General features: G+C 37.0%; 1 protein-coding gene across 1 annotated transcript; it reads left to right on the top strand.

The window, feature by feature from the left end:
• The first annotated feature begins 6,449 nt into the window (after positions 1 to 6,449).
• ACBD3 (acyl-CoA binding domain containing 3) lies at positions 6,450 to 21,517 on the top strand. The gene is made up of 8 exons (XM_026695668.2): positions 6,450 to 6,772; positions 12,043 to 12,184; positions 12,691 to 12,831; positions 14,060 to 14,218; positions 16,228 to 16,402; positions 16,972 to 17,155; positions 17,793 to 18,074; positions 19,332 to 21,517. The coding sequence occupies exons 1-8, from the start codon at positions 6,493 to 6,495 to the stop codon at positions 19,541 to 19,543; spliced, it is 1,575 nt and encodes a 524-aa protein (XP_026551453.1). The 5' UTR covers positions 6,450 to 6,492; the 3' UTR covers positions 19,544 to 21,517.
• The last annotated feature ends 225 nt before the right edge of the window (positions 21,518 to 21,742 follow it).

Here is a 21,742-nt window from a genome sequence, read left to right as displayed (position 1 = left end):
GGGGGAGGGGAAGATAGTCCTCAACTTATAATCATTTGATTAGTAAATTGTTGCAACCATGGTTAATGTTCAATGTTACAACAACACTGAAAAAAGTGACTTATGACCATTTTTCACACTTAATCTTTGCAGCATCCCCACAGTCATATGACAATTACAATTGGATGCTTTGCAACTGGTTCATATTTATGAGAGTTGCAGTGTCCCAGGATTATGTTACCACCTTTTGCAACCCTCTGACAAGCAAAGTCAATAGGGAAGCCGGATTCACTTAACAACTATATTGATTCACTTAACAACTGTGACAAGAAAGGTCATAAAATGGGTCAAAACTCACTAAAAACTCTTCATTTAGCAGCAGAAATTTTGGGCTCGCTTGTCATAAGTCAAGGACTACCTGTACTGGTTTTTGGGTAGTGACAGAGGAAGAGGATTATAAGCCAGTTCCAGGTTTGTGAACTCCTCAAATGCACACCTATCAGGCCACTATATAAGGCTGGCATAGATGGGATAAGGGCTATTTGGTTTTAAGAATGGAAGAGTGCAGTAGGTTATATCCCACATACCTTAATTTAGACGTTTAGCCCCAATACAAAAATACGCACCAACATTCTACCTTCATTACTCCCCTCCAAAAGGCCAAATTGGTAAATTGAGAAACTAAGCGCAGAGAAAAGTTATGCAGGGAGGGTGCACCTTTTTTAAAAAAGCTGCCTGCTTGCAAAACAAGCACTTTCAAAGCTGTTGGGGAAAATATCTTCCAAATACCTATATACTTCGAGGGTGGTGTCTGTTCAGAAGAGCTATTCTTTTAATACACTTTGCAGGGGAGGGCTGCAAAGGCACAGGCAAGTTGGAGAGATGGAGACCCACACGTATTTGTTTTCCCACTGCCCTGCACACCTTTCTGGATTAGACATTCCCCACTCCCAGAATCACTTCCTGTCACCGGCTTATTTTTTCCCCAGCTGGAGGAAAGATCTCTTGGGCCAATTGTTGCCAAACTACCGTGTTTCTCCAACAATACGCCCCCCCCCCAATAAGAAGACCCAGAATGTTTTCTAGGCATAAAATGAAATTAAACCCTTCCCCCCAAATTTAGGCCTAGTTTAAAACATGCGAAATTGGGGGGGAGATGGGGGGAACTTGCCATTAGAAGTGCCCCGTGGGCAGCTACGCCTCACCATCAGCCGCTCCTAACAGCCAATCATGGTGGAGCACGGAGGGCTCCCTTATCTGGGTCAGCAGGTGGGTGGCATGGATGTCCGGCAGCGTTTCAGCTGCTTCTCAGGCCTCTGTAGCTTCCACGGTTCCCACCGGTGCTGGCGCCTCTCTCGCCAGCACCGTCTCCAACAACAGCATCTGAGTCGCTCCCACTTTCCCCCCGTCCCCATAACAACGGAAAAAAAACATTTTGAGGTACCTGGGAGCTCTGCGCTCTGCGTTTTGGTTTAATCCCGAGTGGCTGGGTGGGTGTGAGAAGAGCCGAGCAAGCGTCTCTGCTGCTGCTACCTTGGTGCTCCAGCTCTGCAAGTTTGCAAAAGTCCCGGTGTGCAGCCAGTCCCTGCATTCCAAGCACCCAGGCTGAGCTGCAGCTGTCCCTCTCTCGCCAGCGCCGTCTCCAATAACAGCAGCAGCAGTGGCAGGAACCGTGGAAGCGTTTCAGCCGCTTCTCAGGTGGGGGAACCGCCTCCATAACTTTCACAGTTCCCACCGCTGCTGATGCTGTTGTTGGAGAGGGCGCTGGCAAGAGAGGGACAGCTGCAGCTCAGCCTGGGCGCTTGGAATGCAGGAATGGGCTGTGCACCGGGACTTTTGCAAACTTGCAGAGCCCAAGGCTGGAGCACCAAGGGTAGCAGCAGCTGAAACTCTTGCTCGGCTCTTCTCACGCCCACCCAGCCGCTCAGGATTAAACCAAAACGCAGTGCGCAGAACTCCCAGGTACCTCAAAAAAATTTTCCTATTGTTACGGGGGAAAAGCGGGAGCGACTCAGACGCTGTTGTTGGAGACGGTGCTAGTGCGTGGCGGGGGAGAGAAATTAATTCACCCCTGAAAAGACATCCTAGCGTTTATTCGGGGCTCAAAAAAAAATAAGGCCCAGCCTTATTTTGTGAGAAACACGGTAAGAAATGCTGAATGGAAGGAGCGAGGACCCTCCTTGGCCTTTCTTGCCAGCCTAGCCCGAGCTTCCAACATTTTAAACAACCTGTAGTTTCATTTTGGATAGATGGGGAGTGATGTAGTCCTGGGGAGATGATTTCTATTACCAGGGAAAGAAGTTATATCTAGACTAGAGGGACAATCAAGAGGGAACCAAACTTTCTGGACCTAGGAATGGACTTAACTCTCCTTCAAGGCATTTTTTAAACCCAGGAGAACAAGAAAAATCAAACTCTGTTCCATTCTCTGCGAGAAATATGCTTTTGTTGGGTCAGCTTTATATTAGACCACCAACAGTTTTTGAAAAAGCATGAGAACATCAAGAATCCATTCCTGGGATTCTGTTTCTTCTAGTTAAAACCAATCCCACTTTGCCTTATAACTCTGAAAGCATGAGAGCAGGAAATTTTTAATCTTTTTGCAGTAGATTCACTTTAAAGACATAAGGGAGACATCTGGCATATTTGCTGTATACTTCTCAGATCCTGTTTTTAAAAATTCCTTAATACTTTTCCTGCCAATTTTTTTGCTTTTTATGACAGGTTTTCTATGGTACTTCCTGAAGGAAGACACTTTAACTTTTACAAATTGTAAAAAACTCAACTTTCCTCTGGACTTGATTTACATTTTCTTACATTGTATAATATATCCCATCTGAATACCAACTTACTGCATTATTTCAAATAATTTCAGGAATTATGACTTTTATGACCTTTTGACTTTTCCTTTCAGTCTTTTTCATCAATTCCTTTATTTTGGGGAAGTTTCTCCTTTTGTAATGAAATGTGACCATCTTGCACCTAGCCCGTATTTCCCATCTGAAAGTATACTAAATGTATTAGCATTATGGTCAGTGTTTTAAATCATTCCACAATACTGCTTTGCACTTGTTTTCAGATATCACTTAAAATTAAATCTATGATAGCCTCAACTCTATCAGTTCCAAAGGCCAACTGTTCTAAAATCATAATGTACAGTATCTAGAAATCTTCCTTTCTCATAGTCTGAACATGAACAGATCAGACTGAGATTAAGTGAAGTCCCCAACTATTACATTTTGTTTGCCTGCCTCTTTAACTTCTTTCTCCATCACAAGAGTACCTTCAATATTTTGATGAGGTACATTTAGCATATAATAACCTGATTTATAGTTGTGGCCAGATACTGTCACCTAGAGTAGAGGGACCTAATCTTCTGATATTTCTATCGTATTACAGTTTATACTTACCTTGATATAAGAAATAACAGTTTCCCATATATCCTTCCTCATGTTCCAGTAAAGTTTGCCTTCCTTCTTTGAGGGTTAAATACACTGGAGATGACATGCTGTTATTATGTGCCAAGTTAAATCATATCCTATGGTCCACTCTGACAGTGTGAGATTATCTCAACAGGTGATCAGCTATTTTCCCTTCCCTTTGAACACAAGCAGAGGAAAATTCTCTCACCCAAGCTAAGTGCAAAGTTGTACCAACAGGAACATGCCTGTTATCAAGAGAAATCTAGAATGGGTGCATTCTTTTCTCTTATCCTATTTTTAGCCTTTCTACAAGCCTAATTGGATTGGTGGAGCAGTTTTCTGGATGGAAAGCAAAATATATCTATCAAAATTGTAGCACAAAATTCTACTGGCAAAAATAAGTAACCAGGTGCCTTCCAGATAGCATGAATTAAAAGACTCAGTTTTTCATTGGCCATAGAAGCTGCAACTGATAGAAGTTGAAGATCAAATCACTTGCAGGGCCCCCAGTTGCCTTTCCTGTTATCAGAATTCTGAGGCTTTTTGTAATCTTGTAAGTCCTTGGTTGGGCAACCTCTGAAAGAAAGGTATAATTATTATAAATGTATAATTCATAATCTTTTTCTAACATTTGATATGTATCCTTTTTATTTGCACATATGTAGATTAAAAGTAAAGGCTCCTTCAAGTTGAACTGAACCTTGAAGACTACAAGTTTCTTACCGGTAACTGTGTGGAAGTGGTTTACCATTCCATTCTTCTAGTAGTGCTTTAAAAAGAGGGTTTTTTTCCCTAAAAAATGTTATTTTGAAATTTTTCGTGTTAACAATATATATAGTCCTTAAAATGGTAATACTTGACTTTGAGCAAAAAGAAAAAAAATCATCTGCTTTGCAAAATTCATTATATAATCCAGCAGATGGCAGTTGAGTTTCAATTGTTCAGTATTCCTTTTCTAGATTTTTGCTATTTCTGTATTTAAAGAGCCAGCTTTGAAAAAGATGCCATCATAGAAATGATATACTTTATAACACATACTAAATACTTGATCTAATTAAACTATTGATAGAACTTCATCAGCCGAGTTACATTAAGTATAATGTAGAACATAAACAAATTGGGACAGGCTTAACTAAAACAAGACAGCTATTCTCTCTGAAAATCAGCTTTGAACTCTGATTTGAATTATTATCTGTGAATTCTGGAGGTGCCAGTCCCTGTGGAAGTTTCGAATATATCGAATATCTTGACAGAAGCAGAAGTGAAAGTTAAGATGCAGGATGTTTCTGGAAAAAAAGAATAAAAATACCTCTTTTTACTCATTATTTTTCTCATTCACTTTTCTCCAGCATGGGATAAAATATTGCAGTTACAGCCTGGCAGCCAACTCAAAACTAAATGCTATAGTACTCTACAGCAGAGCATGGAAGAGAAAAGACAGAGAAAGTAATGGATGTTTCTCTGACTATTTTTCTCAGCTTTTTCCCGTTTGTAAATATCACTGTAAATCTCTGGTTCCAGATTGCCAGGTAGTTAAGTTATGAACAGGACATTTATTCTAAAATTAAACATGCAAGTACTTAATGAACACCATGAAGCCAAATAAATTGATTGCAGGAACCAGAAATTAGGAACTTATTATGGACCTGTTGTCCCTCTGCCCAGTTTGCTGCTAACTGGTTCCTTTGCCTTGCCTGCACAAGCATTATTTTAAGGGCTGCCAGTTTCTTACAGTCCAAAAGCTACAGTTCAGTGGTTCAGTTTGTAATTTGCATAAGGAAAAGCAAATGTCTTTCATATTCACAGAAGGAAAGAGCTCAGCCTAAGGCTCTAAAGACAGTGCTACTGTCTGTGTCTAAGGGCAATTGCAAAGGTTTCTCAAAGGCTGCCTTTTTTCCATCAGAAGGGAGATTTTGGAAAGCCAGTGTAAATATTTTCTGACTGAAACAGCTGCACTATCCCTTTCTTCTTTTTCTTTGCTTTCTTACAGATGGTCTAGGATTAATGGCAAAGAGCCCATTTCCTGACTCATAAAGTCGATACTGTGCACAAGATTTAATATGCTGTCCCAGAGGAGGTGAAGATAGCATTACATCATTTCCATAAACTTGAAGATTGCTTTTATACAAAATAGAAAACAAGTTTTAAAAGCCCTTTAGCATAGCCTTCACAAGATTACTTAACACTCTGTGTATGTGTGTTCATTGTTTTCAGAATATAGAAATGTGTTAGAGACAGAATTGCTTGCTCAAAATGAACTTCAACTAATATACCAAATGGGAGAGTACCGCCTCATCTGGAAGGTCACACGTCCACCACCCCATTATTGCATAGTTTGGGAACTACTTTACGGAGCAGTTCTGCCTGATGTCGTGTGAGCAAAATTAAAGTTTATTTATTTATTTGTCAATCGCTTACAAGATAATAGGTATGAGTATAAACCTGAGTAAGAATACAGGAAATAGGTACGAATAAATGGAGACAACAGGACAAGGACGGTAGGCACGGAATGGGGTGAGGTCAATAGTGGATAGTTTGAGGTTGAGATAGTTGATTGTGGAGAGACTGAAGGGTGCGTATTGATTGTTCTTTTGACTTGATAGTAGTAGTGGTAGTGGTAGTATTGTTGTTACTTCGTTATCAAGACCGCTCTGCCTTTCGATAATCCGAGTGAATTCGCCGGCAGTTTGAACAGCAGCACTAGTGAATCGGTGGTTGTCATGCAAACGTCAAAGAGATTTCTGTCCGGAAATAAAAGAAGGCAACTTCGCTGGCGTTTACTCGGGATAAAATCGCCCTGAACTTCACAGGCTTGACTGCCCTAGGACCGCCTTCAGGAAAGGCAGGTCAGGAAATATCCCCAAGATGCCCGCAGCAGGGCAGGCAACTTGGCAAAGACCGCTGCTACCGCAGGAGGAGGTAAGCAACAACACGGCTGTTCTCCTGAAGGAGCACCTGACTTCCTCCTCCTCCTCTTCCTCCTCCTGCTGCTGGCCGACTTGCCTGCCTCGCCGGAAGATCCGGGTCGTGAGGCGGGAGGAGGAAGTCGGGACGTGGCCGCCCAGCTGAGCAGCAGGGGGCGAGGAAGGCGATGGCGGCCGCGGCGGCGCTCAGTTCGGAGCGGCTGGAGGTTTCCATTGACGGCCTGACCCTGAGCCCGGACTCGGAGGAGGCTAGGCCTGGCCAGGCAGACGTTAGGCCGCTCCCGCTGGCTGGGGGCCGAGTGGGGACTTCTGGTCAGCCGGGGGAGCAGGTGAGGGACGAGGCCGGCGGAGAGGGAGACGGCGATGGCGGCGGAGTGCTGAATCTGGAGCGGCGCTGGGGCTTCGGCCTGGAGGAGTTGTACGGCCTGGCGTTGCGCTTCTTCAAAGGTGACCGCTTTTGCCTCTTGCCAAGTCGGGAAAGTGACTAAAGTGTCCCGGCTCTCTCTCGACTTCCCGGCCTCTCCATCGTAAGAGGGGTTTAAGGGCGGGGGAAAGCTTGGTAGCCTCCGGCCCCGACTCACGTTCGTAGAGCCCCCGAAATCTTAAACTAGACGTCCGTTTACTTAGTTGGTTCGTGTCTGGGGAGACACCGCCGTCACCCTCAGACGCTTGTTGAGGAGCAAGAGAAATATTCAATGAACGACACTATTCAGTTTGCAGGGGAATATATTCGTTGCAGAAGTGACATTAAGTAGGCTTCGAATATGTAGGCAAAGGCGAAATTGCTAAGTGAAATGTATTAATGTTTTAAACTAAGCCTGAATTGTATATGGATCAAACACTTTTTCTTCAAAACATGTAACCTTATAGAAATACGGGAACCTAGAGACCTATAAAATGATACTGTGCTTGTTCTTTTAATATTGGTTGCCATTTTGTAAACTATTGTTCATTTGGACATATACAATCCTGAAAACCTTTCCAGAATATTTTAAGGGTAGATATATTTTGAATAAAGCCACAGAAAATAATATAAAAGCAAAGATAAACAAGGACATAGTTGAAATTAATTTTTAAGTAAAATAGTAGGCCAAAATATAGCATGTGCTGCATAAACTTATGTTATAAATCCATTTTTGTTGCTCATGCTCTGCTTACAAGTACATGCAGTACTACTGCACTTGGCAATTTTTATGTGTTGAAATTTATCTGTGAATTATAAAAGTAATCCAGGAATACTCTTTTCAGATGAGGAGGAGTTGGGTGTTATAATACTGTACTCAACTTTTACAGAAATTCCCAATATGTAATATCTTTGAATAATAGGGAAACATACAAAAATCCACATTTGAAACTTGCTCTCATATCTTTGCTGTTGCTTTCAATATTATCTTTCATGTAGTGCAGTCATATTCATTTTTATTTCAAAGCATGAAATAATAAAAATGTAATATCAGATGTAAGTAGAATTATACTTCTGAGCAAAATAAGTGCCATTCCTGGGCATATTGTATATTTTATAATGTGTTTAACTTACATCACATATCAGATCATGGAAACTGGTTGAAATATTTAAGATCTTGTCATAACTGTGACAAGACATGTGACTTAGTGCGGTCTCAAGTAGTTCTTTGCTAGCCATAACAAGTGCATAGAAATATGTAAATACTTCATTGCTGTTTCTTCTCCAGGAAGAAAATATTTATACATATTTTGGGCCCAAAGTGAGCCCGAACTGCCCATTTAAAAATGTTGAGATAATATACAATATTCTATTATCATGAATATGCATTTCTTGAAATATACTGTCACCTTCGAAGGTCAGCCTAAACAATCACCTTCTGTGTAAGAAAGGGTTGCTTTCTTAATCTTGTTGTTGCTCTCTTTTCTTGGTGTGTGAAAGGATTGGGGATCTACATGTACCTAAGTTATTAGACCATCTAATAAAACAGAAATATGCAAGTTTTCTTTGAAAAATATTGGAGTTGCTAAACCAAATACTACTTACCACCTCATAGCCCATTTTAAATCTCCTTTATAAACTCAGGAGAAAGTGCAATACAAACAAATATCAAACAGCCATACTATAGATTGTGGCTACTGCCATAAACTGGATTCAAGAAATATGGTCACTGTTACTGTTGTAAAAAATGTTGCATACAAGTATTACTGAGCTATGCTTGGAATACAAAACAAAACGAATAAAAGTAATGTGAAGTAGAAAGAAAAATTATGGTAAATTGAATGTTCTAAAAGTTGGAAGATTTAACTTGGTAGGTTATGTTGCAGTGTTACAGACTAGATTATCTTTCTTTGGCAACTGTTTGCAGTTATCCTTGGGTGGTTGATTTATACAGACATACAGGTGCAATATATCTATTGTATTCTTTTAAAAGAACACAGATTTATACAAGATAAATACAGTGTTATCTGATATTTTTGTCTGAAGTGTTGCTATGTAGAAGGGAGGGACGGAGGGACAGAGGGAGGGAGGAAAAGAAAGTCCCCATAATTCTAGTCCCAATGAAATCCAACTGAGTTTTAGGTAGGGTAGTAGGATATTACCATCGGATCTGGCTGAAAAAATCCTGATGACTGTTAGATGGCAGCAGATAGAATTATGTCCTAAATTATGGAGTCCAGAACTGCTAATGTAGGTCCCTTTCTTTTGATATCATTGATCTATGTCATTTTAGTCAGCAGACACACCATATAGGTAATGTGAGAAATTTTATCTGCCATAAAATGTTTCACTGTAGCCTAACAAGGAGTGCAGCAGTTGAGATATCTGCTGATCAACCTTGCCCTATTTCAGGATGAGCATTAATGGTATCAAGATGGTATCACTATCTCTTTGAGCTCCTGGCTTGTCCATTGTTTTTGGAGACACTGACTATGTTCAGTCCTTATTGAAATGTATTTTGAAGGGCTTTTAAAAAAAAGATCTTTGGCACATCTAATGTTTCAGTTTTTTCCTCTTTTTTATGGTGTTAATGTCTTCCCAGTTTTATCTTGTGTAGGTACTGACTTCTTCGTTATTGGTAGAGCAGAGGATAGTATTGACAAAAGAGCATATAACTATATTTGAAAGACATCCAGCAATTAAGTTCCTGGTGTGTATAGGTTTTTTTAATGGTATTATTTGAGCAGATAGGGACAGTACATACATTTCATTGCTGGAAGGCCTTCTCTTTTGTTGGATAAGTAAGAGATATTTAAACATATATGAATGTAAGAAAAAATAAGGTTTAGTGGGGAGAAGCAGGTCACTATTATACTTTGTCACTTTATTGTCAGGAATATCGTTTGAAGTAAATAATTCCTGAATGCCAGTTTGGATTTTGTGCTTCATTAATCTTGTTTTAAATGGTACAAATTAGCATTGTTAAAATTATGGTCCTTGGACTGCTGAAAGATCAGATCATTCAATCTTAAAGGAAATCAACCCTGACTGTTCTTCGAAAGACCAGATACTGAAGCTGAAGCTCAAATACTTTGGACACCAAATGAGAAGAGAGGACTCATTGGAAAAGACCCCAGTGTTGGGAAAGATTGAAGGCAAAAGGAGACGAGGACAGCAGAGGATAAGATGGTTCAATAGTGTCATTGACACAATGAAAATGATTTGGGCAAACTCTGCAAGCCCTGCCATGGTGTGATCCTTGGGGTTGTGAAGAGTCAGACAGGACTTAGCAACCAAACAACAATAACCCACGTCTTCTGGGGCTCCCCAAGGCTCTCTCAGAGATTCATGGAGTCAAGTGTTTTTGCCAGTCTATGTTGAAAAATAATACAATAATAAAATCCTATCAAACAATCATGAGAAGTGGTGGTGGCAGCAAGTGCATCAATTTTAATTTTTAATATGGATAATATTGGTAAATATAACCCATATAAAAAAGCTATTTTGGGGGTCCTCCATCATTTTAAAAGTTGGGATTCTGAGAAACGCTGGTATAGATAATTCCTAAATAATTTATTATTGGAAGTATATTATCATGAGTCCCTTATTAGCATTTATGACTGACCCAGAAAATAATAAGTTGAGATAAATATATCAGGTAAAGTACCTCAAAATGGCAATCCAGGCTTGTTTTATTATAGTAATTGTATATCTTTTTAAAGTCCCAAGTATAAGATATGATGCAAATGGATTATGAAAAACTTGGGAAGCTGGTTTTATTCTAAGAAGAATAATTCCAGACCTTATCCATCCAACTTCAAACATATTCAGATAAGTAAAATGGCTTTGCAGAAGATGCGGTTAAAGAATAAACAGGAATTCCTCCTATGCTGTCTAGCTTGAAATTAGCGTGGCCAGTATTTGAGACCTCTGATGTCAGTGTCAACAAGAGCATGATTTTGCAAGTTTCAGCAGGTATTCATAGGGACTCTAGTATGACAATAGTGTAGCAGAAATAAATTATTTATTTGGCTTTATTGTATAACAAAATAATTCTTGCACTTGCATCTTTGTTTCATGTTTCATCAGTCAGCATTTTTTCAATCAATAGCTTTTGCTCTTTTGTGTGTTTTGCAAATTCACTGAATGTACTATAATTGGCATATGCTCGTGAAACCTAAATATGTGTGTGTATTTTTTAAATATAACTTGTTGATTTGGGTTACAATTTAAAATATACTAAATTATTGTATTATGTTTGTTCTGTAAGTACAGTTATATTTGATGCTTATTTCAGGTGAATCCTTTGAAGTCAGATCAATGTTTATTGAACATAAATTTAAAATGGATGATATTCCTTTTGTGTTAAATGTTTATAAAAACTAGTTTAAATTTGTGAAATGGCTCATTATTTATTTGCTGTATTTTTTTAATAAGGTTCTTTCAGTCTTTCTATCCCTGCCTCTCTTTTAGCTTATTTATCAGTCATATATGTAAATAAACCTTTAATAATTAAAAGTAAAACTTATTTGTTTACTTCACTAATCTTTTTTGTAATTTTATTAAGTAATTTATATTATTTAAATTTAATATATAAATTATATTCTGGTATATAAAAATAGCATGAATACTTTCTAGGTATATTTTTATCCTAGCTGTATAGTTAAAATAGGATTTATGTACTGCAAATAATAAAAGAACAGCACATTGTTTTTGTAAAATCAAAACCACATTGTTAAAATAATGCTGCATAAATATAGATTTGTGACCTTGTTTATTGCTATGCAAAATGTTTGTTCTAGTTTTATGAAGAGTGCTGGAAAGCTTATAGCATTTATATCTTCACAATACCTGCAGGATGGGTAAGACAGACCTCCAAAGCCATCCATTGGAAGTTCATTACTAAATTGAGACTTAATCCAGATCGTTCAGTATGCTAAGTTATCACACTATACCTTTTTTCAATAAAGTTCCTTGCCACATAAGAGGCGGTTAAGTGAAACTACCATTCTTGATGCCTTTCCATGTAAATGTGCTGGAATAAGGTTGTAGCTATGTTCTGAGTGTTTGCATGGATTTAGGTCTCTGTAACTGTAGGATTGTTTTTCTCTGAAAATATAAGTAAGTCTTGGTTTATTGCCTTTCTTGGAGGTAGTCTATTCCTCAGTTTTTTGCACTGGCCTAGCATGATTGATATCCCTTTGAGGGACTATTATAGAAGATATGACATTTCACTGTGTTCTTAACTATGGAAACGTAGCATTGTGACATTTATTATTTATATCTTGAAATTTACTGTGTCTTTTACTTTCAGAAAAAGATGGCAAAGCCTTTCATCCCACCTATGAAGAAAAACTTAGACTGGTAGCCCTGCATAAACAAGTTCTGCTGGGACCTTACAATCCAGATACCTGCCCTGAAGTTGGATTCTTTGATGTACTTGGAAATGACAGAAGGTAAAAAAATATTTATAAATATAACATAGATTGTTTTATTTGACCAAGACATTTTAACCTAAGATTGCAGTGTGAGTTGAAATATCAGTAGTATGGTGATGTCTTATCAATTCAGCATCTGAGCATATTTTTAAAATTCCTGAAGACCTAAAAAGTGATTATTTATTGACAGCAGGTTTGAATTTAATAGTTAAACCGAATTCTATATACATTTATTCTTGTTCTCACACAAGACAGAAATATGAATGAAATATTTAATCACCACCATATTTGTTATTTTGGGGAGTCATCTGACAAGATTATGTATGTGTATATGCCTCATCATGTGGAATTCCTAGTATTCTGGACAAGCACTGCTTTCAAAAATATCCATGTTCAGAGCTGTTTTCTGGGAACATTTACCTGCCTGGTTGTTTAGGATCAACTTAAGCATAAATTGTTGTGCTTATACTTAATTTGATGGAAATGATTTTCTTTTTATTCCAACTCATTTTATCTCATTGCAGGAAAGAATGGGCTGCGCTTGGCAGTATGGCAAAGCAAGAAGCTATGACAGAGTTTGTAAAACTCCTGAATAGATGTTGTCAACTCTTTTCAACATATGTTACATCTCATAAAATAGAGAAAGAAGAACAGGAGAAGAAAAGGTATGCTTTTGTACTTATTTGGAACCACGTTCCAGTCCACAGAGATTCCTGTGTCCTGGGGATCTTTTCTAATAATCTCTTAATTCTTATTATTTTGTAACAGTCTTGATGATGAAGTTGTTTTACTGCAATTTTTGTTTGCTTACGTTACAAATATGAGGATTATTAGTAATATTTTAAACATTGCTAAATACATGCTTGTCACCAGTGCATAAGAATCTTTGTAAATATGTAATGTGGTTTATAGATGAATCAGTTCAAATTCATCATGTGAAGACACACATTTTGTTCTGTTTTGTATTGCACCAGAGCAGAATATAGTTAGGTTTGTTGCATTATTCCTGGTTTCTTGGTAAACTTTTGGATTATTCCGGTGCATAATAAATTATTTTAATGTTTTTGCGATTGTTCTATGTACAATATTATTTTTGAGAAGAGGTTACTTAAGACTTCTGTGTTCCATTTGAGTTGTTTTGTAACCTTACTATGCAGCCATCATTGTGATTGATTCCAGGGTGTAAATTTCTCTAAGATTACAGTCCTAAGATCACACTACAGTAAAACCATGATGTAAAAGAACATTTGGAAGAAAGATGTTCCTTTAAATCCAAATATCTGTTAAATTTAAATTGACATAATTGGCATTGTTTGCATCAATTAACACAAATGATGTCAATTACTTAAATATATAAAGTACATGAAATGCCTAGACCAGGGATCCCCAACACCTAGGCTGTGGCCCATTACTGGTCCGCAACCTTTTCGAAACTGGGCCATGGGAGAGATGGGCAAGTGTGCATGCATGAAGTTCCACCCGTGCAAGCGGAGGGCGCTTGCCCTTTTTCGCAAAGTTCCATGCGTGAATGGAGCTTTCTGTGCGAGCACAAGCATCCTTTGCTTGTATGAGTGGCACTTCGAAAATAATTTCTTTTCGTCCAACATTCTCAAAGGCCTCAAAAAAATACCTTGCAGGACAGACTCTGTTTTCTTGTGCTCCCCCACAGTAGATAATGGAATGATATATCCTTAACTAATAGAGGAAATATAATTCTTATAGTAGTAGCTATTGATAGTTTGATGGAGATAATCTCATATATTCTTTATTGTTAAATCCAGTGATAGATTGGAGAGTAGCTACACTTGACTTGAAACTTCCATTTTTCGTATTGCAGCATGACAAGCTGTAAAGAATTACAGAGTAATTAAGTGATAGATACAAATATTGCAGGAGGGAAGAAGAGGAACGTAGGCAACATGAAGAGGAAGAACGAGAGCGTTTACAAAAAGAGGAAGAGAAACGCAGGCAAGAAGAGGAAGAGAGGCTCAGACGGGAAGAAGAGGAGAGACGGAGGATAGAAGAAGAGAGATTCCGAATGGAACAGCAAAAGTAGGACTCAGTAATGCATGATTTATCATACATTTCAGTCTTTTTTTTAAGAGGTTTTGAATATGGGATGATCTCGTTTATTCTCACACTAATAGAAATGCCACCTTGCCCAAGACCATACAAATAATGTTTATAAGTGACTAAATATTTTTAAAACTATGTTTTGGGCCCTCACAAAGTGATATATAGCCAAAGTTTACAAGAAATAAACTTTGTAGACAATAGGCTTTAGATTCAACCTAATATTTTTGACAAGCAAACCATTTTTGAGATTATTTAAAATACTGAAGGCAAAATTTTATATTGTTGAATAGAAAATTCTTCAAAAGTATATCTAAGTTCATGTACTGATGGGACTAGGAACAAGTCCATTTGAAGAGAGTTTTGCTAAGAAAGCTAAAAAACTATAAAGCCCGAAAGGACATTAAACCATCAAATTCAATAATGCAGAAAATTTAAATGATTGCACTGTTATTTAGCTTCTGCTTGAAGCATGAAAGATGAATCTATCATTCCTCAAGTAATTGGTTTTACTATTAAACTATTAAAAAGGTTTTTCTGGTATTTTGATTGCATGAGTTCTTGACTTTGATTTTGGAATAATGAAGAACAGGCTTTATCCTTGTATAATATCTTTCCAGGTATTTGAAATTACATTCATCCTCAGTTTTTTATCCCTTAAGCCTAAAAAAATCTAATTTCCTTGATCCTCTTTTCATACAACTTAGTTTCTAGTCTCTTGCTCATCCTTGTTGCTCTTCTTTGAACCTGTATCACTTTATCTGAATTTTCATTCAAGTGTAGTGCCTGAATTTTAGTATTGGAATAAGAATTCACCATTTACACTGAAAAGCTAATAAAAATTGTAATACATTCAGCATGAACTCTTGGAGTAGCCTGAAAAATACAAAATTCTTCTCTGAACGTTTATGAAATTGCAATCGGGAGGTGCTGTTAACTTCTTGTGGATGCATCCCCAAAATTTCAAAAGCAAGCCTGAGGGAGAACCAACATTGATGTGACTTTTACTCTGGCAGACCCTGAATTCATTAAATGGTTTTTAAATAGAAGAAATAAAATGTAGGGAGCTTTCATACAAATTAGAATTGGTGATTATTGCTTGTGGGAAATTGAATGGAAGCTCTTTATGTTTTTTTTTTTATTCTGGACTCTGACCCTGAGATAATATGAACACTGCATAATACAGGTAGTCCTTGACTTAAAACAGTTCATTTAGTGACTGTTCAAAGTTACAACAATGAAAAAAGTGACATTACTATTTTCCACATTTATGACCGTTGCAGCATCCCCATGGTCACGTGATTTACATTCAGGTGCTTGTCAACTAACTCACATTTATGATGGTTGCAGTGTCCCAGGGTCTTGTGATCCCCTTTGGCGACCTTCTGACAAGCAAAGTCAATGGGGAAACCAGGTTCACTTAACCGTGTTACTAATTTAAGAACTGCATTGATTCACTTAACAAATGTGACAAGAAAAGTCATAAAATCGGGCAAAACTCTCATAACAAATTTTTCACCTAGCAACATAAATTTTGGGCTTAATTGTGGTCATAAGTTGAGGACTACCCATAATAGAATGTAAGGCTTTCCCCAGTGAATTTGGTGTTTGTTCTGGATACCAAAAAGGAAATGTTGAGAAGTGAATTATATTTTTAGATATTATGGAAAGCAAACTAGCTCCATATATACTTATATAATATGTGTGATTGTTTATCATATTTTGCATGTTAGTGATACCAAGTAAGAACACAAATGTCTTTTTGGGAAAGGTGTGAAATACAGATTTTCTGACATGTAATTCAATTTTTTAATTACTCCTTTTGACTTTAGGGTTCATATTCCACTTGTACTCTCATATAAACTTCACTAAAAAAAATTAGATACTACTATTTTAGAAATAAAATTTAGTATGCTTGAATCTAGTTAAATAGCTGCTGTTTCTATGTCTGCTGAATTATTTACTGGAGCAGTTTGTTCTTAATCCAGGCAACAGATAATGGCAGCATTGAACTCTCAGACTGCTGTCCAGTTCCAACAGTATGCAGCCCAACAATACCCAGGCAACTACGAGCAGCAACAAATCCTAATTCGCCAGCTCCAGGAGCAGCATTATCAACAGTATATGCAGCAACTTTATCAGGTCCAACTTGCACAGCAGCAGGTATAGTACACCATGGTAGCAATGCATCTCTCAGAATAGCAGCTTTTTAATTTTCTGTTGAAACTGAAACTACTAAGTTATAATGTAGGTACTTCTGAAGGTAGAATAAATTCTAATAAGAATAAATACTTACCAAGCTAGAATAAATTCTAATAAAATATATTACAGCCAAGTGGCAGCACCTAGGCAACTAATGACGACCTTGAAAAGTTAAACAAGTTCCAGACTGACTAATGTTTGGATGGGACTCAGGAAATTCAAGGCCTATCAACTAAGTTGGGAATTTGAAAGAACATCTTGGAAAAAGATGGTAGAAAATCATTATTGTATTATTACTGAGAAAACAATATGGATAGAATCACCAGGGCCGCTTGGTATTTTATGTATGAACAGGAATATGCTCATGCAGTTACCAGGAGCCGTAATCATAATGATTGTGTGTGTGTATTCTGTTACAGTTTTTAAAATTCTGTTTAAATTAATGCTTACATTAGGTGACATTAGATGTCAAATGCATTGCACATTTTTATTGATTTTGCAATAAGGGTTTGTTTGTTTTTAATTTGTAGGCAGCTTTACAGAAGCAGCAAGAAGCAGCTGCTACAGCTTTAGTTACATCAGTATCAAAGGCAAATTCAACCACTGCAGGGGAAATCTCATCAGTCAATGGACAGGCTAGTGTACATTCAGGCGGCCCTGAAAAAGACCCGGAAATAGATGCTTTAGAAGAAGTACTCGAGAATGGACCAAAAGGTATGACTGATGTTTATTGGACTCTTTAAACACAAGAAATAGTTTGAGTATTTAATATCATATTTAGTACAAAATATAGCGACCTGTTTGTTTTTTGTTTTTAACTAAAGCCTATATGCCCACCCTTTGTAATGATTGGAACTAATAGCCTGCAGATCTGTGACTTATTGCCATGTAACTATGCAGAGTGCAGAATCCTATTCACAGACAGAAATTGGCTAAATAAAAATTAGTGGAGGAAAAATGCAGTTTCTTGTGGTTTTTCATTTGGTCTTTCAAGGTAGCATCATAGGAGACTGCTTTATTCCTGGACTGTTGCTTAGCCCAATATTGTTTACCCTGAGCTTGGCTCCTCATCTGTACCAAGACAGGACATAGCATATGGCTGGAGATTTAACCCTTGTTTACAGACAAGCCTTTAGGTGATTCAAACCAGTGGATGCTATGTGGTTTTGTCAAAGTGAAACTGCTTTCCATTTGGGCCTACTAAATAATTTGGAAAGTGTAGCCCTGTAACGTAGTTCTTCTTTGTACTGTGATTCTTATATCTATTTATATACCATCCCAAGAAAATTCTGTGGGAAAATGTAAATTGCTTAGTTTGTTGCACTTTCTTTTGTCCCCTCTTTCTTTTTAGAATCAGTTCCAGTCATAGCAGCACCCTCCATGTGGACACGGCCCCAGATTGCTGACTTCAAAGAGAAGATCCGCCAGGATGCAGATTCTGTAATCACAGTGGGCAGAGGAGAAGTAGTGACAGTTCGAGTTCCAACTCATGAAGAGGGCTCTTATCTTTTCTGGGAGTTTGCTACAGACAATTATGACATTGGTTTTGGGGTATATTTTGAATGGACAGACTCCCCTAACACAGCTGTCAGTGTTCATGTTAGTGAATCCAGTGAAGATGAGGAAGAAGAAGGTATCTTATTTATATACCTAGCAAAGGTTTAAACGTGTTGGAGACTCTCATTTGTCACTTCTTTGGTCTACATCACTTGTTAAATTTTTTAAAAAAACCTCAAACGAAATCCTATAGGAAATAATAAATACTGAAATAATCTTCTTTTATCCTGATACTTCCAAAGATATTGGGACTGATTTTCAGAATGACCAGCTGGTCAGTCATTGTGGGCTGAAGGTTATCGCTTGACTGTGGGGGTGCTGCTGCAACCAGTCACTTAGTGCAAGCTGGTTATCAGGCACCCGAATTGCAATTGCATGACCACAGGGGCGCTGTGGTGGCCGGAACTTCTAGGACTAGTCTTAAGTTTTAGTTGTTTAGTGCTGTCACAATTTTGAATAGTTACTGAATGATTAATTAGTAAGTGAGGACCAATTCACTCCTAAGTTTTGGCAACTTCAAAGAGTGAGACAAATGGGTGCTAGAAAAATGTATATGTGTTCTTTGCTAGTTGCGTGTTTAAACTAGAATCTCAATTTACATGCAATTCATAACACAAGCTTGCAGGATAATTAATTTAAATTATTTCATTTGCACTAATTTAATTTTGATTTGAATTAATTCAAATTAGTTCATTTATTAATGAAATAAGTCTTGACATTTATGGGGTCCATCTTTGATTATTCCTTCATGTGAGACAACCTTTTAGCAATTTTGGTTATATTAACAAATATCCTTTCATTTCCATTTCCAAAAACTAGGAAAAAAATGCTATTACAACTAGGCCAGTTTTGCCCCATTATCATGAGGACAATAATTCTGCACTTTGTTGTCCTAAAAAAATGGGATCAAGATTTTACTGAGAAATCACTTAAAGTTTTTTTAGAACTGTCTTATTAACATCACCAGTAGATATCTAAAGAAAGGTTCAAAACATATCTAAAGAAAGGTCCAATCTTCATTTTATTAGGCCCTGATAATAGTACAGCTGTAAAATAATGGAATTAAATCTAACACTTGTTATTCTGTATTTACATTGATCAAAAGTATTCATTCATTAGTTAAGAAGATTGCCCCAGATTGCAGTGTGTGGATTAATTTCAGTTGCTTCTTTGCAAATCCTAGTATCAGAAAGTCATGCTTTTTTACCTCAGACTGTGAATTGTTTAAGGTTAGATTATTTTTATAAATGATCGTCTATAAATAATTGATATTGGGATTTATTTGGCATTAAGGCATGCAGTAATTCATACTTTATTTCTGTCTCTTTCTCAGAACATGCTAGCTGTGAAGAGAAAGCCAAAAAGAATGCGAACAAACCTCAGCTAGATGAAATAGTGCCTGTGTACAGAAGAGACTGTCATGAAGAAGTGTATGCTGGCAGCCATCAGTACCCAGGGAGAGGAGTCTACCTTCTTAAATTTGACAACTCTTACTCACTATGGAGGTCAAAAACAGTTTACTACAGAGTGTATTATACTAGATAAAGCTCTTATATTGTTGGAGGTTGGGTTGGTGGGGAAGACATCATGTTATTTGGAACTTACATCAAGCATACTGGACTATTTGACTTCGTTATCCTGTTTAATGTAGCTGTGGTTGTGTGTGCATATGTGTGTGCTTGTTAATTTTGATACTGGGAACGAGGCTTTTATCTATAGATCATTATAAATGAGATAGGTGGGGCTAGAATCTTCCATCTTTTCTGGTGATGGTTCTTTGCCAGAAGTCAAGAGAAAAGTCAATTGTATTTATGCATTGACTTTCAAAATGCTCTCAATTCTAAGGCACGCATGCACGCACGCACACACAAACACACACCGGGAGATCTTTCATTATTGGCAGTCATGATGTTACCTGATGTATAAACTTTGAACTTTTAAAAACAAATCTGTTAGCTGTTCATTTGATGGTACCAGCCTTACTTGTGGGGAACAGGGAAGTTGGATACCATCTGCACTGTAGCAAGCAAGTTTCTTAATACTGTATTTGAATGTCAGATTTTTACACCATTAAACTTGAAACCTTAGTGGATGCAGTTTAGAAAAGTATTTGCTGTCTATTCTCATTGAAAAATTTATTTGGAGCCTAGTATAATACGATTTGGATGAGATAAAAAAATGTGTGTGTGTGTGTGTGATGTGCACGCATGCAAGCAAGTGTCCTTGTCAAAAGGTGTGCACGCCCATGAGTGTACATATACATAAATCCATGCATATGCTTACCTATATACATCAGGGAGGTTTTGTTTGATCACAGGCTTACAAATAATTGATTTTGGGCATCAAGAAAATAACAGATATCTGCCTTTCCCCTGTATCTGCTGCTATTCCTAATATTATTTTGTGTATTGTTATTATTTTAAAACAAAGGTATAACATTTGGTAAAACTCTCGATTTATCTCACCTAAAATTAATGAAAGCCACTTTTGCTTTTGAAATTTGCAATAAAACAGGTATAAGACATTCCTTTTGGACTACATGTCTTTTGGAACTGTATAGGTAAATGTCCTAATACATACCGGTAATATTTCTTAGCATTTGTCTGCACTAGTTTTATAATCTAGGGATCTTTTCCTTTTTTTGAAAACTGAAGCTTTCACTTCCACTTTATACATTATCAAAAAAGTTTGCATTATTGTAGAATAAATATTGCACTAAAGTTCTTAGAATCACTGCCAGGCCCACCCTTATCTTAATTTAGGTTACTTTGGATTTTCCAACACTGGCACTCTTGTTCTTTCACACATAATATTCCAACGTTCATATCAAGACTAGACCAAAACTAAAATTACATATTTGCTCAACAATGACTAAAGTGGATTTTTGTTCTTTATTTTCAGTTATACAACAGTTTTTGTAGAGTACGCTTTCAAAAAGCAAGGTAGGAGTGCAGATGTTAAAAAAACAGTTTTTAGAGATGTGTTATGCTCAACTCCCCTTTACCGATTTATCTTTGGATAGGCTGACATGCATATTTGTTCCACTGCAGATAAATCTGTTGGTATTTTGGACATTGTTTGAATATTTGTATATACATGATGTTTTTCCTTTCTCATATCTTATGGAGAGTTATCTTATTTGATTTACATTTGAAGCTTCTGTCCAACTAATGCTGTCCGGACAGCTCTGCTCTAACATGTTGTTTCCTCATGTGTACATAATACTGTATAAGCAGTGGAGTTGAAAATAATTTGCTTTTTCAAAGCTGTTATTTTAAAAGGAAATTAGAGGAAGGCATTTATTCTGTTCCATTTGTTTTCAACCATACAAAGTATGATCCAAAAATAAAACATATATTAGAGAGCAATACTTGTAAACAATGGCAATTTTTTGCTGTCAGGCTTTGTGGATACCCAAACTCCAAAAGTTGCCTCTTACTGTTAAATAGTGCAGATAAGTGCGCATTCAAAATATCTTGGAATAATATATTTAATCTGAATTAAAAATGATTATATGGATTTTCTGTCTTTTTCTTAAGTTTTATCAACATTACTTGGCTGAAGGAAAATACAGATATAATACTAGATACAATACTAGAAATGTACCTTTAATGAACTCTTTTTAAACTATATTTTTAACTCAGAGACTAAGTCAAGCCATGTTTCATTAGCATGTATTTATTTTTATATATTTCTTTGCCTCTGAACATAAATTTAATTTGCATGATTTGCCCATACGTTCAG

This window comes from Pseudonaja textilis, chromosome 1 (genome assembly GCF_049901715.1).
Source record: "Pseudonaja textilis isolate UNSWEBS1 chromosome 1, rPseTex1.2, whole genome shotgun sequence".
NCBI lineage: Eukaryota > Metazoa > Chordata > Lepidosauria > Squamata > Elapidae > Pseudonaja > Pseudonaja textilis.
The sequence above is the reverse complement of the archived record's forward strand: the minus strand, read 5'-3'. Positions and strand labels throughout refer to the sequence as shown.

Excerpts from the sequence above, each read along its gene's own strand:
- ACBD3 (XM_026695668.2), top strand. The coding sequence starts at position 6,493 with ATGGCGGCCGCGGCGGCGCTCAGTTCGGAGCGGCTGGAGGTTTCCATT. Across the intron at positions 12,185-12,690 it reads GTACTTGGAAATGACAGAAG|GAAAGAATGGGCTGCGCTTG; the intron begins GTAAAAAAATAT and ends ATCTCATTGCAG. Across the intron at positions 18,075-19,331 it reads TGAAGATGAGGAAGAAGAAG|AACATGCTAGCTGTGAAGAG; the intron begins GTATCTTATTTA and ends TCTCTTTCTCAG.